The sequence below is a fragment of the Vigna unguiculata genome, chromosome 3 (genome assembly GCF_037176805.1).
Source record: "Vigna unguiculata cultivar grain cowpea cultivar isolate G323 ecotype 2 chromosome 3, ASM3717680v1, whole genome shotgun sequence".
NCBI lineage: Eukaryota > Viridiplantae > Streptophyta > Magnoliopsida > Fabales > Fabaceae > Vigna > Vigna unguiculata.
Window position 1 is genome coordinate 1,590,550 of NC_140794.1, and position 14,296 is coordinate 1,604,845.

The following is a 14,296-nucleotide window of genomic DNA, read 5'->3' on the forward strand; positions in this document are numbered from 1 at the left end:
TTCTTCTAAATTTAATATTTCTTTTATGATTTGACCTTCTTTTTTTAATTTATAATACAACTATTTAATTTTTATTTTATAATTATAATAATAACCATAATAATAATTTTATTATCATAAAAAAATAATTGTGTGGCAAATATATTTTCAGTAGCCTATAACTATATATATAAAATATATTTTTTGTCTTTTTTTTTTCAATTTTACTCTCTTAGTTCCTACTTTTTAAATTAAATAATTATTTATGATACAATTTTTTTTCAGTTTTATCGTTTTAATAATTACTTTTTCTAATTCAAATAATTATTTATCTTTTTATCATTTTAGTACTACTTTTTCAATATTCATAATATTATTTACGTAATATTACTGACAATATTTGTATTTCAACGACTATAATTTATTTTATTTATAACTATGTACAATTATTTTACAAATTTATTGTTTTAATTTTAATTTTACAAAAAAAAGTCACATTTGATTTCCAAAATTATAGTTTAAATAAAATTTTATTTTTAAATTAAAATAATTATTTTATTAATTTTATCAATTATTTAAATCTAACCTTTTTATTTTTACTGTTTTCTAATAAAATTACCTATAAATAAATAAAACTATTTATAATAAAATTATAAAAAAATTATATTTAATTTAATATAAAAAATTCATAATTTAAACGTCATTTCGTTGAGAAGATTATCTACCTTTCAATAAAAATTATGTCAATCATATACCATAAAAATTTAATCTCAAGTTATCTATTTCATGTTCTACATGAATTGGTTTTGACGTTTGAATAAGCTAAATTTTAAGAAATCCATGTCACTTCTTTTTTATTATTGTTATACTACTTTTTATTTTTTTTAAATGAATAAAAAAAAATGTCTTTGTAACAATATAACTAAAGGTCGACCAGTTTTTTTGACTCGACTCGACCTATTTTTGACCTATTGAAAATAGGTTGGAATGGGTCAACCCGTTTACATAGTACGGGTTAAAAAATAGAATTTGTCCCGTCATGATGGATTGACAAACTAATGAGTCAGTCTGTTTGGGCTGTCATTTTTTTAAAGAAAAAAAGTGTTGTTTTTTTCTTAACTTAGAAGAGAAAACACTATATTGTATGTGTGATAACATCTACTATACCAGGAATATCAATGAACGCTATTATTGAAATTGCTCAGGATACCCTTTTTTAGCTTCTAGAATCTATCTCTTAGTTCAACTCTTACCTTACTAACTGGAATCAAAGAATTAGTAGATATGCTCTGCCCAAAATGGGAATGGGCTAGGGTTATGAATTTAGAATCGAAAATCTGATGATCGAGTCGATTCCATGATTCTAAGTTCAAAAAACTTTGCTTCAACTCCCCACATACAGCGTCCTTACTACCCACATCGGCGTCAACTGTTTATACAGTTGTGTACGCTCGGGATGACGAATTCCTTGTTGTCGACGACTTCTTCTACGACCTGCCTCCGGTAACCCACCCAAACGGCGTCAATGACTGCAATTATCCACCACTAATCTGCAATGCTTAACTTCGATCACTCTCTCATTCTCGTTCTCGCTTTATCCCTCTTGCTCTCTATCTTTCTCGCTTTCACTGATAACTATCCTCCACCCCCCCCCCCCCCCCCGGCGAAATGGTTGCCGGAATCTCACTTTCACTGAACCACAAATTCCGGCGGGCTCACTTTCTCCCTTTTCTCTCTTCACTTTCTCTAACTGACATTTAATTTCATTTTGGTTTCTCTTTCCGCTGCACGTGTGAACTAACCATTTCGTAATTAAAAATTAAAAAAAATCGCTGCCACGTCACCTTTGTCAAATACTTGTCAAAAACTTTTGTTGAAATATCATTATCCAAATAATATAGACTAACAGATCAAAAGTCTTAACCCAACCCACATTTTTTCTTTTCGAACTTATCATTAATTTTGCCACTCCTAAATGAAACCATATTTAAAATGAAACCATATTTAAAGATAATAAATATTTAAATAATCTAAATGTAATTTTGACCGACATATTATTCCATTTTATTACAATTACAAATAAAATATACGGCAGAAATCCTTTATTTACTTTTTCATTTCTCTATTCTGTGTTTAAGTTTTTCTTTTATATCAATTTTTGCGTCAACCTCTTCGTCCCAATATTTTATATCTTGAGTACTTCCATAAGCCCTGCTCCATACGCAACAGCATAGCGCCACATTTAGAATGTAAAGTAGCTCATAGTAGTAATCAGATAGAGCTTCCGATAGAATATGACACATAGATAATCTATAGTTTTTTAGGAAAAGAATTATCATTAATGTTTCCGTATTGTCATAAACTAATAATCTAAAGTTAAAGTACTTAATAGCTCCTTTTATTACCTTAAGGGGATATCATTCAACTTGCATTGATTTGATTAAATTTACATTTTTAATATTTGATTGTTGAATTTACACTTTAGTAACGATAAAAGTTGTATATGTAATTTTGTCTACAAACATACTATATAATAATATAAATAAATACCATTTTTTTCCCGTATTCAATTTAGTACTAAAACATGGGAAAAAAATAAACTCTGTTTGTTTGTTGTCTTTGTTTTCCTTCATTTGTTGTCGATCTCTTTCTCTGGAGCAAAATCCTGATCCCAGTTTTTAATATCCTGAGTGCTCCCATAAGCTGCACTAAAGGCTAAGAAGCATAATAAATTAACCAAACTCAGAACAAGAAGAAGGGCATAGTAGTAGTCATAGTGGCCTCTGTTGATATTTGATGCTAGCCAACGAACTTTTCCACCTTTCCCTGTTCCATCGTTCACAACCTTCACGATAAGGCTTCCCACAAGGTTCCCTACCCCAAAGCTAAAGGTGCATAGGGTAATAGCAATGCTTGACATTGCCCTAGGAAACTGGGAGTAATAGAATTCTATTTGTCCAATGATGTTCAAACCCTCTGCCAAACCATATAAGCAGTACTGAGGCACTAACCACAAAGCAGACATGTTCACAACTCCTTTCGGGTTGTCTATAAACCCTTCCCTTATTGCTTCATCCCTTCTTTTCCTCTCCACCCACGCTGCCATTGCAGTGGCCAAGCATGAGATAAATATTCCAATTCCCATTCGTTGCTTCACACTCAGTGCTCGCCCCTTTGGGAACAAGGGAACCAGAAGGCGGTCATAAATAGCCACCCATATGGTTAAAGTAAGGATTATGCATACAGTGAAGCTGGTTGATGGAATGTCTGTGTGGAACACAACCCTGTTCATGGTCCTCGCTTGTACCACAGAAAATGATTGTTGGCTTATGGTAGTTGCAAATATGATACTAGTCGACCAAATAGGAAAAACTTTGATTATAGCTTTCAATTCCTCTACTTGTCTCACTGTACACACACTCCACGGATCAGTGGGCATGCCATCACTGTCCAGATCTTTCTCTCTGTTCTTGAGTATGCAAGCCTTGTTCAAGAACCTAAGAAGGGAGAATCAAATATTAAATTGATTAATGTAAGATTACAAAATCAGGTTTACGTCATGGTGTGTTACTTCCAGATTGGTATTGAATTCTGATGGTACATACCTTACTTTATCGGTTGGTTGAACAAGAATGGAGTCATTGTGAAAATACCATGTGTCGGAGTTCGTGGGAGGAAGAGACAAGTGTCTGTTTTTCCAGGCTGCTGCAGTCACTTGCGCAAAGCTAGTGAGCAAGCTCCTGTTTGGTTTCACTTTGACATATAAAGAAGAACCCAAGAAAAACATCATAGTAGAAAACGACATAAGCCCCACAGGAATCCCAAAACCTATCGCCCACCCTGCTTTAACTTGGATGTACACTATAAATATCACTGAAATTGCTACTGAAACGCCAACCGAAACATAGTACCAATTGAAGAAGCTCTTCATGGTCCTTTCATTTTTTGGGTTTTCGGGGTTGCTGATTTGATCAGCCGTGAAGGCTAAGGTACACGGCCTAATTCCACCAGCCCCAAGAGCCATCAGAGCAAGTGAAGAGAAAAGAAATAGGAGTTGAAATGCTGTAGGATTCGCACAAGCTTCATCATTGTGGCATTCAGGTCTTGCACGCCTAATAATCGCTGTGAGCCACAACACAACTAGGCCCTGTCATGTAAGAAATTCATGTAATTTTCAGAACAAATTCTTTATGTTTTGGGAACTCTGAAAAAATTGTTCATTATTAAGTATTGTGGTGCTTACAACAAGGTCGATGATGGTTCCGAGGGCAATAACACGAAATCGTCCAAGCCAAGAATCAGAAACGAAAGCACCAATCATGGGTATAAAATTAGATAAGGCGTTCCACAGGAATACTATAATGGCTCCTGTTGCAGGGTCAAAATTGTACTCTTGTAGCAGGTACAATATCATGTTCACATGCAGCCCCACATTTGCAACCTTTTCAAAGGTCTCGTTTGCTAAAACAAGTTCAAAATCATAACCTGGTTAGAACTTCTAGTACATGACTTTATCAATCAAACAAAACTGCTGAAAGGAAAAACCATGATAAAGAAAAGGGTCAGCATCACCTATGATAAAGGGCATGGTTCTGAAGCCACCCTTTTTCCTTTCAACCTTTGGGGTAGCTTTCTTTTGCTCCATTGGCATCTCCATTTTTCTTCTGCGATACACATGAAATTGTTAGACACAAATATACTTGAAGCTTGTTACTCGTTGCTACACTATACAAGAACTTTGTTTTATACACAGAAATATATCTCTCTCCTCAGTTCAACTTCGGTGGAGGCAGGTAAACCTCGTTATTATCTAGTATATGCTCTCATCTTATTCATGTTCTTGTGCATTTATCGTTTTAGTTTGGTCAAGGGATGAAAAAGCTGGCGTGTGTGAACATGCATGAGTAAAAATTCCAAGGTTTTAGCTCCCACGGTTGTGAGAACTTACTATATAAATAAGATTTTTGCAGATGTAATGGTCTTAATCGGAATCTGCCGTCCACGTTGTACCATAGTTTGAAGTGAAAGAATTTGTCTCGATGAAACAGAAAGGTTAGTTGTCCAACGACGGATCAAAGGTTTCAAAGGGTGAAGCACAAAATTTACTTAATTTATGTCATTCACTTGTCAGTGAACTGGATTTCGTTTTTTACTGTTCGTTTGATCTAGAACTCCTTTCATGAAATTCATTGTAAACACCGAAACGTATTTAAAATTTAATTGGAAAGTAGTTTTCGTAAAAAATGTGATTTTTTTATTAATTTGGATATAAATATAAGTTAAATTTGATCCTTTGGATGTAACCAAAGTTTTTTTGTATTTTGTAACTCCTAGTTAGATTCGGAGTTCCAAACATGTCGCATCAACCGATTTCTTGTTTTGTTCGAAGAATCATTGCTTATATGTGTGGAAACTAATATTGCATCTATACAAAAGGTTAATATTTGGTAAATATTTAAGTATGAATATTTTTTGTAACTGTGAATGTTACTGTTCTGAATCAAATGACTCGGTTATGTAACAGTGATTTTATTTTATTTTTTCATTTTTCTTGACACATTTGTTTAGTTTTAAAAAGTTAAACTTTTCAACTTTACTCCAAAAAAAGAAAAAAGAACATTGGTTGGTAGTTATAGTTCCTACCTAGTTATAAAAAAAATGCCATGAGCTTTTTACACACTTTTAATTTGTTGATTTTGACTTGTACAATGTTTTTTATTTTATACGTTCACTCTCTATAATATATTCTTTTCAAACAAAAAAATATTAACTATTTAATTATCTATATTTTAAGGCTAAACACCCATTTTCTCAGTAATATAATGTAACAAAAATTGAATAATTTCTCATATTGATCAAAGTCAGTTTGGAAAAACAGCTTAATTAATTTTTAAATTAATAATTTCTTATTAAATAAGAGCTTATGTAGTGTTTAAAATTAAACAAGTTATCTGTGTTTAGATACACGTATTGATAAATGATTAATCGATTTTGAACTGTTTAGATGCATATTGATACATGAACACTTATAAGACATCTCATTAAAATAACTAAAATTTTAAAAAACTAACTATTAGAATCTGGTAAATTTTATAAAAATATTGCGAATAAATAAACTTATCATAAATATTTTGTCAATTACACTTTTCATCAGAAACTGATGCATATTTTCGTAAATGATAATTAGTAAATAGGTTATCAATACTTGGAAAACAAACGTTACCCTATTTATTAAATGCATAATTAATATAAATTTAGATTAAATACTTCAAGAATATGTTTAATAAATAAAGAATACCCATCTAAATAAATTAAGTATGTTAAATTTAAAACACATCCTTTAAAACGTCAGACCTAAATTTCAATTTTAGCTCGTTTACACTAAAGTGTAATTTTTTTACAGGAAATTAAATTGTATTAAACTTAATTTTAATTTATTTAACCTACACTTAATTGTTAAATGTTTGATTTCCCTTAACTTATTGTCCCTTGAATGAGGAACAATTTATATATGAGAGTAGTTAGCAGTGTGGCCAAATTACATGAAAATAACACTTTATTTGTTTTCTTTTTAGCCAAAAAAAAAAAAAAACAGCAGTGAAGTTTGAAGCTTAGTATTAACTGTAATATATATTTCCCTCCAAACCGGTTGATGATTTGACATATTCTACTTTAACAATTTTTATATCCAAGTGCCTTTTAAGCATTTCGATGTTAAAATTAGGTGTTTCTAAAATGATATATATATTTTTTTAATGAGGTATAGCTGTTGATTTAGTTATTATTTTCTAGGTTTATTATTTTCTTCAAAATGAACTATAAAACTACATTAATCATTAGTTTAAAATGAATTTAACATGAAATTAATAATTAATATATTTCTAGCTTTCAGGGTAATCCGTTTTCAAAGTAAAAATATTAATACTTAGCTTAATTTAATGTAGCATTCACACAACATTGTATCAGTAATCCCATTCTAACATGATTCAATTAATTTTATCAGCCATAAAATATAATATATTTTTAAGTTACATTATACTATACTACCCATTTTTATTTAAGTATTAATAATTTATTTTTCCAAATTAAATATCTATTAAATTATACAATTTTAATTTAAGTTCGTCAAAATAATATTTATCTATATTTATCTATATTTTTAAAACATTTTCATTTTTTTCCACTTGTTTTTTACCATAATAATTTACATGTTTTTCATGATAATGTATTCGTATCTTTTAATTTTTATAAAAATTTGAGTTAAGATCAATAAAAAATATATAATTAATTTTTAAAATAATTATTAGATATTAATTAAAAGAATAAAAAATATATATAAAAAGGTTTTTAAAATAATTATTAAAAGTATAATTTTTTTTTAAAATAACAATTAAGAATAACGGTTAAAGATAAATTATTTATAAAATAATTAATTTTTGAAATAGTAATTAAGAGTAAAAGAACAAAAGAGGGTATCTGTTTAAATATTATTATAAATATTATTATAGATTATTACCAAAATTAATAGAAGATAAATGACTCCTTATGTTAGCATGGTTATTTTTTTTTTCTAATAACTTTAGGAGGGAGATGTATGTTGGCTCACGTTAATAAGGCCCATGCATGCGATGTTGGTGGGGTAATTTTTGTTAGCGTAGTGCTAGTAAGAAAAAAAAAAACCTTCCCCAAACACATGAGTCTTATTAAGGAATTGAAATAAGATTTTTTTTTTTGTTAAAAATATATTAAAATATATTTAAAAATGTGATTTTATGTATTTTAGTAAAATCAGTTTTATAGTTCATCTATCACAAATAAATTAATATAATTTTGCTTTAAGTAACCTCATGTTTGTATAATTTATCTTTGTTTGTTTGGTCCAATTTATAACTCAATGACTCTGATATTCAAATTGCAATAATTTTTTATTTGTTTTTTTTAAGTATCAATAAAATTATTCAATCTCCCATTTCCAAAAAATAACCCTTTTAAAAAAGAACTTAAAAAATCAAAATAGTGTAATGTTTATCGAATATTTTTAGTGCTGATAAAATAAAAATGCATTATGAAGATAACAAACAAAATTGTAGTTAAATAAATACATGAACCTTGTGAACAAACAACATTTACGATTACAATGTATTAAACGTTAAAATTACTACAAATAATACTCATTGGTTTCTATATTTTCATCTATTTAAACCAGTAGACTTTTTTCACTCAATGGAAAGTTTCAATACTGGTTTGATAAAGTTAAAAGATAACTCTAAAACACAAACATAAAAAATTTGAAAACATGAAAAAAAAAATATCACTTTATTTTTGCAATTATTTTATTTATAAATAGAAAAATATTTATATAATCTAAATAAACCTCTCTGATCCAGAAGCGGACAAGAGATAGGGGCCATGCCCCCCAAAATTTTTATATCTATATAATTTAATTAATATATAATTTTAAATATATATTTAAAAATTAATATTTTTAATATATTTAATATTATAAATTTTTTTATATATCTATATTTAATATATTTTTATTCTTTTTTTTCACATTTTCAATTTTACCTTTTTAATATTTTTAAAAATAAAACTAATTATTTTATTAATATTATCTTTCAAGTGATCACTTATTTAATTTAATCATTTTTTTATTTGACTATTTTTATTTGAAACTTAACTATTATAAATGAAAATTAATTATACTAAAATTATAAAAATTATTTGTATTTATTTTATAATTATAATGATAATAATAATAATAATAATTTTATTATTTTTTATTATTTTTAAAAAAGTAAATACAATGTTTTTATCAATTTATATAAATATTTTGAAATTAATCTTTTAATTTTTATTTTCGTTCAAAAATATGAAGTTAGTCCTTCTATTTTTTTTAGTTCCAATTTGATATCGATTTTTGAAAAAATGATACAATTTGATCATTTTTCGTTAAATTTTCTAAATCAGATAAAGATTTTTTAATCAAAATTGAAATTGTGAATAAAAATGATTTGCTTTGTTTGTGTAATTGACCTAATCTTAGAGTCAGTCATAATTAAAAATCATTGCTCCACTTTAAAAAATTTAACGAAAATAATCAAACTACATCAATTTTTTTAAAAAATCGGACCAAAATGAGACTAAATAAATAGAAGACCAACTTCATATTTTTAACAAAAAAAATAGAACAAAAGAGTAATTTAACCAAAATTTTGACATCCTCAAAATATTGGTCGAAATGCTCAAAATATTGGTCGAAATGCTCAAAATATTGGTCGAAAAAATCGCCACTGCTCTTATCGACATATTATTCCATTACTACAATTACAAATAAAATATACCGCAAAATCCCTTTATTTGTTTTTGTTGATTTCTCTATTTTGTGTTGGTGTTTTTCTCTGATAACAATTTTGTATGAACCGTTTCATCCCAATATTTTATATCCTGAGTACTCCCATAAGCTCTGCTCCATGTGCAAAAGCATAACAAATTAACCAAATTAAGAACGAAAAGTAGTCCATAGTAGTAATCATAGTGTCCTCTGTTAATATTTGATGCTAGCCAACTATCTTTTCCTCCTTTCTCTGTTCCATCTTTCACAACCTTCACAATCAAGCATCCCACCAAGTTCCCTACTCCAAAGCCAAGGGTACACAGCGAAACAGCAACACTAGACATCGTTTTCGGAAACTGAGAATAATAAAACTCGATTTGTCCGGTGAAATTAAGACCTTGCGATAAACCATACAGACAACATTGTGGCACCAACCACATGGCTGACATGTTCACCACTCCTTTGGGGTTGTCCACAAACCCTTCCCTTATTGCAAAATCTCTTCTCTTCTTCTCTACCAATGTCGAAACTATAGTGGCCAAACATGAGATCACTAACCCAATTCCCATTCGTTGTTTTACAGTGAGTACTCGTTCTTTAGGGAGCAAGGGGACTAAAATGCGATCGTACAAAACCACCCATAGGGTCAGAGTCAGGAATATAAATGCAATGAAGTTGGTGGGTGGGATTTCCATATTCAACACCACTCTGTTCATGGTTTTTGCTTGAACCACTGAAAATGATTGCTGGCTTATGCTAGTAGAAATTATTATGCCAGTAGACCAAATGGGAAGGACTTTGATTATGGCTTTCAATTCCTCTACTTGTCTCACTGTGCACACACTCCATGGCTCTTTGGCCATGCCATCACTGTCCAAATCTTTCTCTTTGTTCTTTATCATGCATGCCTTGTTCAAGAACCTAGGTGCAGAAAATAAAAAAACTGAATTTGTTATTATTAAACACAAGATACAAAGAAAGAAATTAGTGCGTTATGTTGTATCACAAATACTACATACCTTACTTTGTCTGTAGGTTGAACAAAATTAGAGCCGTTGTGGAAATACCAAATGTTTGAGTTCTTCGGAGGCAAAGGTAAGTGTCTGTTTTTCCAAGCTGCTGCAATCACTTGGGCAAAGCCCGTGAACAAGCTCTTGTCTGGTTTCACTTTGATATATATGGAAGAACCCAGGAAAAACAAGACAGCTGAAAATGACATGAGCCCCATCGAAATTCCAAAACCCACAATCCACCCTGCTGTAACCTGAATGTACACTATAAATGTCAATGAAATCGTTACTGAAAGTCCAACCGAAACATAATACCAATTGAAGAAACTCTTCATGGTACTCTCGTTTTGTGGGTTTTCAGGGTTGTTGATTTGATCCGCAGTAAAGGCTAAGGTACACGACCTAATTCCACCGGCTCCGATAGCCATGAGAGTGAGTGAAGAAAAAAGAATCAGCAGTTGAGATCCTGTTGCATTTGCACAAGGTTCTTTTTCACACTCAGGCCTTGCATGCCTAATAATAGCAGTGAGCCACAACACAACTAAGCCCTGCCATGAAGATAAAAATCAAGACGAAGGAAATTCAAGTAAGTTTTAATGTATACTAAGAACCAAATATAATTAACAAGAACTAAACTTTAATGGTTTAAGAGTGAAATTTGGATTCTTTGATGGATTTTTCTATACTGTTCCTCCCTTGTATAGTGTATTTTTTAGTTCTCGACATATAACACCAAAAAATCCGGTAAAAAATCTAGATTTTTTTAAGAATGTGGATGTAATGGCTTACAAGAAGGTGTATGAGTGTTCCCAGTGCAACAACAGAAAATCGTCCAAGCCAACAGTCAGAAAGGAAAGCACAAAAGATGGGCAAAAAATTGGTGAAGGCACTCCACAGGAATACTACAATAGCTGCAGTTGCAGGTTCAAAATGATACTCCTGTAGCAGGTACAATATCATGTTTACACGAAGCCCCACTATTGCAATCTTTTCAAACGTCTCATTTGCTAAAGAAACAAGATTGAAAATCACAACTTGGTTAGAACTCCTTTACTTCAGTAGCAGTAAAACAAGATTGTGCTAAAAGAAAAACCATGATATATATTATTTGATCAAAAGGGTCATCACCTATGATTAAGGGAATGGTTCTGTAACCACCCCTTTTCCTTTCAACTACTTCACTGCCTTTATTCTGCTCCATTCGTATCACCCTTTTTCTTCTGCTACATGGAAAGGGTACACACAGAATATAATTGAAGCTCGTTATATACTACAACAGAAAAACTCTGGTTTACATGAACTCAGACTTATGTACAAGGCTCTTTCTTTTCACATACAATTAACTTGATGCAGTTCACAACGGTATTATAATAATTTAGTATCGCATCTTAGTTATAGAAGGAGATGAGTGTTTGTTGTTGCAGACAACCAATAATTTTCTTAAAAAGGAAAACAAAATTATAATTAGTGCAGAAAAATACTAAACCATTTAGTTAGTCAGAGGAAGTACACGAAATGGGATTCAATTGGTTTGAATATGTGGCATCCACCTTGAACTGGCGTGAAGTGAAAAATACGTTGTATCATATATGTGAATCGGTCGAACGAAAGGGTAATTAACTGTCTAACTGACTTTAATTTTTAACTGTCAATTTGATAAAAATAATTTTGACAAAATTGATTTCAAATATTGAAACATTATTCTAGTTTGATTTGGAACGTATTTTTCACATTAAAAAGTGTGAATTCTTTTTTTTTAATTTCTAAAATTATAAGTGAGATTTGGGGTGATTTTCTTTTGCTCCATTTTTGTTTTGTGATACACATGAAAATGTTAGACACAAATATACTTGAAGTTTGTTACTCGTTATGAAATAATTAAGTACGAGTCAAAAAATCTTACATTAGATAAAATAGATAAAATTAAACACTATATAAAAACAAAGATTCATAGCACCATTGTCTTAAAGTTTTAGATTAAAGTGGTGTCAAATGTCTTATAAAGATAAGATTAATGTCACATAATCATATAGAATCACAATCTTTCAATAACTATGACCATCTATATATAACCAAAGCATATGAGAATCTATATATAACCAAAGCATATGAGAGAATATATAACCTACCACTACAACACTACACTGTACAAGAACTTTGTTTCATACACAGAAATAGATCTCTCTCCATAGTTCAATTTCGGTAGAGGCAGGTAAATTTCGTTATTATCTAGTTTATGCTCTCATCTTTGTAAATGAAACAAATAAATATTTATTCATGTTCTTGCGCTATATTTTAATGTATATAAATAAGGTTTTTGCAGATGTAATTGGTCATAATCAGAATCTGGAGTTTGAAGTGAAATAATGTGTATCGATGAAACAGAAAGGTTAGTTTTAGTGTCCAACGACGGATCCAAAGGTTAGCTTTTGAAGCTTAACGTTAACTGTAATAATTTATTTCGCTCCAACTGGCTCATGATTTCACAGATTCTACTTTAACAATTTTTATTGTCCAAGTGCCTTTTTAGCACATCGATGTTAAAATTAGGTGTTTCTAAAATGATGTTTTTTATTTTTTTTAATGAGGTATATATCTTGATTTAGTTATTATTTTTCTAGGTTTATACATACTAAGATCTTTATAGTTGTTTTGTTTAATATTTTTTACGAAACTATTTTTTAAAGTGAATGAAATCTCAAAATGAACTCTATTTTAATCATTAATTTAAAATTAATTTAACATGAAATTAATAATTAATATATTTTTAGCTTTCAGGGCAATCTTTTTTCAAAGTTAAAACATTAATACTTAGCTTAATTTATTAGTACTCCCACTCTGACATGATTCAATTAATTTTATCAGTCATAAAACATCATATATTTTTAAGTTACATTATACTAGCCATTTTTATTTAAGTATTAATAATTTATTTTTCCAAATTAAATGTAATTATTAAATTTTAATTTAAGTTTGTCAAAAGAATACTTATCTATATTTTATCCTTATTATGTTGTTTGTTTTAATTAATTTTTAAAACATTTTCATTTTTTTCCACTTTTTTTTACCATAATAATTTACATGTTTTTCATGAGAATGTGTAATGCCTGTATAAGATATTACCAAAATTAATAGAAGGAAAATGACCAGTTAAGTTAGCATTTTTTTTTTGTCTAATAACTTGGTAATGAGGGAGATGTATGTTGGCTCATGTTAATAAGGCCCATGCATGCGATATTAGTGGGGTAATTTTTGTTAGGGTAGTGCCAGTAAGAAAGAAAAAAAAAAAAAAAACCTTCCCGAAAAATATGAGTCTTATTAAGGAATTGAAATAATGATTTTTTTTTATTAAAAATATATGAAAATATATTTGAAAATCATAAAAATGTGTTTTTATGTATTCTAGTAAAATCAGTGTAATAGTTCATCTATCACAAATAAATTAATATAAATTTCCTTTAAGTAACCTCATGTTTGTATAATTATATTTGTTTGTTTGGTCCAATTTATAACTCAGTGGCTCTCATATTCAAACTGCAATAATTTTTCTTTGTTTTATTTTTTTTAAAGTATCCAATAAAATGATTCAATTTCCCATTTCCAAAAAATAACCCTTTTAAAAAGAAACTTAAAAAATAAAAAATAGTCATCGGGTGTGTAATGTTTATCGAATACTTTTAGTACTGGTAAAATTAAAATACATTATGAAGATAACAAACAAAAATGTAGTTAAATAAATATATAAACCTTGTAAGAGTAACATTACAATTACAGTGTATTAAACGTTAAAATAACTACAAATAATAATAATTATTTTCTGTATTTTCATCTATTTAAATCAATAGACTTTTTTCACTTAATGGAAAACTAATGTACTTTCAATACTCGTTTGAAAAAAAAAAGATAACTCTAAAAATTAAGCATAAAGAATTTGAAAACATGAAAAATAAAATATCAAAGGAGAAATAAA

General features: G+C 29.1%; 2 protein-coding genes across 3 annotated transcripts; both read right to left on the reverse strand.

Annotated features, from left to right (window-relative positions):
* Positions 1-2,506: 2,506 nt before the first annotated feature.
* On the reverse strand, positions 2,507-4,822 carry LOC114175627 (protein NRT1/ PTR FAMILY 1.2-like). Of its 2 annotated transcripts, none has more exons than XM_028060392.2 (4): positions 4,552-4,822; positions 4,223-4,440; positions 3,585-4,126; positions 2,507-3,476 (listed from the first exon to the last, which is right to left on the reverse strand). In XM_028060392.2, exons 1-4 carry the CDS (start codon positions 4,634-4,636, stop codon positions 2,609-2,611), a joined length of 1,713 nt encoding a protein of 570 aa, XP_027916193.2. In that variant the 5' UTR covers positions 4,637-4,822; the 3' UTR covers positions 2,507-2,608. The 2 variants fall into 2 exon arrangements, with proteins under 2 accessions (XP_027916193.2, XP_085526541.1); XM_085670415.1 differs by having other exon boundaries at positions 4,525-4,822.
* A 4,454-nt stretch (positions 4,823-9,276) lies between these two features.
* Positions 9,277-11,582, reverse strand: LOC114178212 (protein NRT1/ PTR FAMILY 1.2-like). Its single transcript, XM_085670522.1, has 4 exons — positions 11,439-11,582; positions 11,116-11,335; positions 10,336-10,874; positions 9,277-10,237 (listed from the first exon to the last, which is right to left on the reverse strand). Exons 1-4 carry the CDS (start codon positions 11,525-11,527, stop codon positions 9,358-9,360), a joined length of 1,728 nt encoding a protein of 575 aa, XP_085526648.1. The 5' UTR covers positions 11,528-11,582; the 3' UTR covers positions 9,277-9,357.
* Positions 11,583-14,296: the final 2,714 nt, after the last annotated feature.

Bases quoted from the DNA above. Each gene is read 5' to 3' on its own strand.
- LOC114175627 (XM_085670415.1), bottom strand. From the start codon at position 4,636: ATGGAGATGCCAATGGAGCAAAAGAAAGCTACCCCAAAGGTTGAAAGG. The intron at 4,441-4,524 runs GTTTTTCCTTTC...AACTTGTTTTAG, and splicing joins TGACCCTTTTCTTTATCATG to CAAACGAGACCTTTGAAAAG. The intron at 4,127-4,222 runs GTAAGCACCACA...CTTACATGACAG, and splicing joins GAACCATCATCGACCTTGTT to GGCCTAGTTGTGTTGTGGCT.
- LOC114178212 (XM_085670522.1), bottom strand. From the start codon at position 11,527: ATGGAGCAGAATAAAGGCAGTGAAGTAGTTGAAAGGAAAAGGGGTGGT. The intron at 11,336-11,438 runs TCAAATAATATA...TCTTGTTTCTTT, and splicing joins ATAGGTGATGACCCTTTTGA to AGCAAATGAGACGTTTGAAA. The intron at 10,238-10,335 runs GTATGTAGTATT...TTCTGCACCTAG, and splicing joins CAACCTACAGACAAAGTAAG to GTTCTTGAACAAGGCATGCA.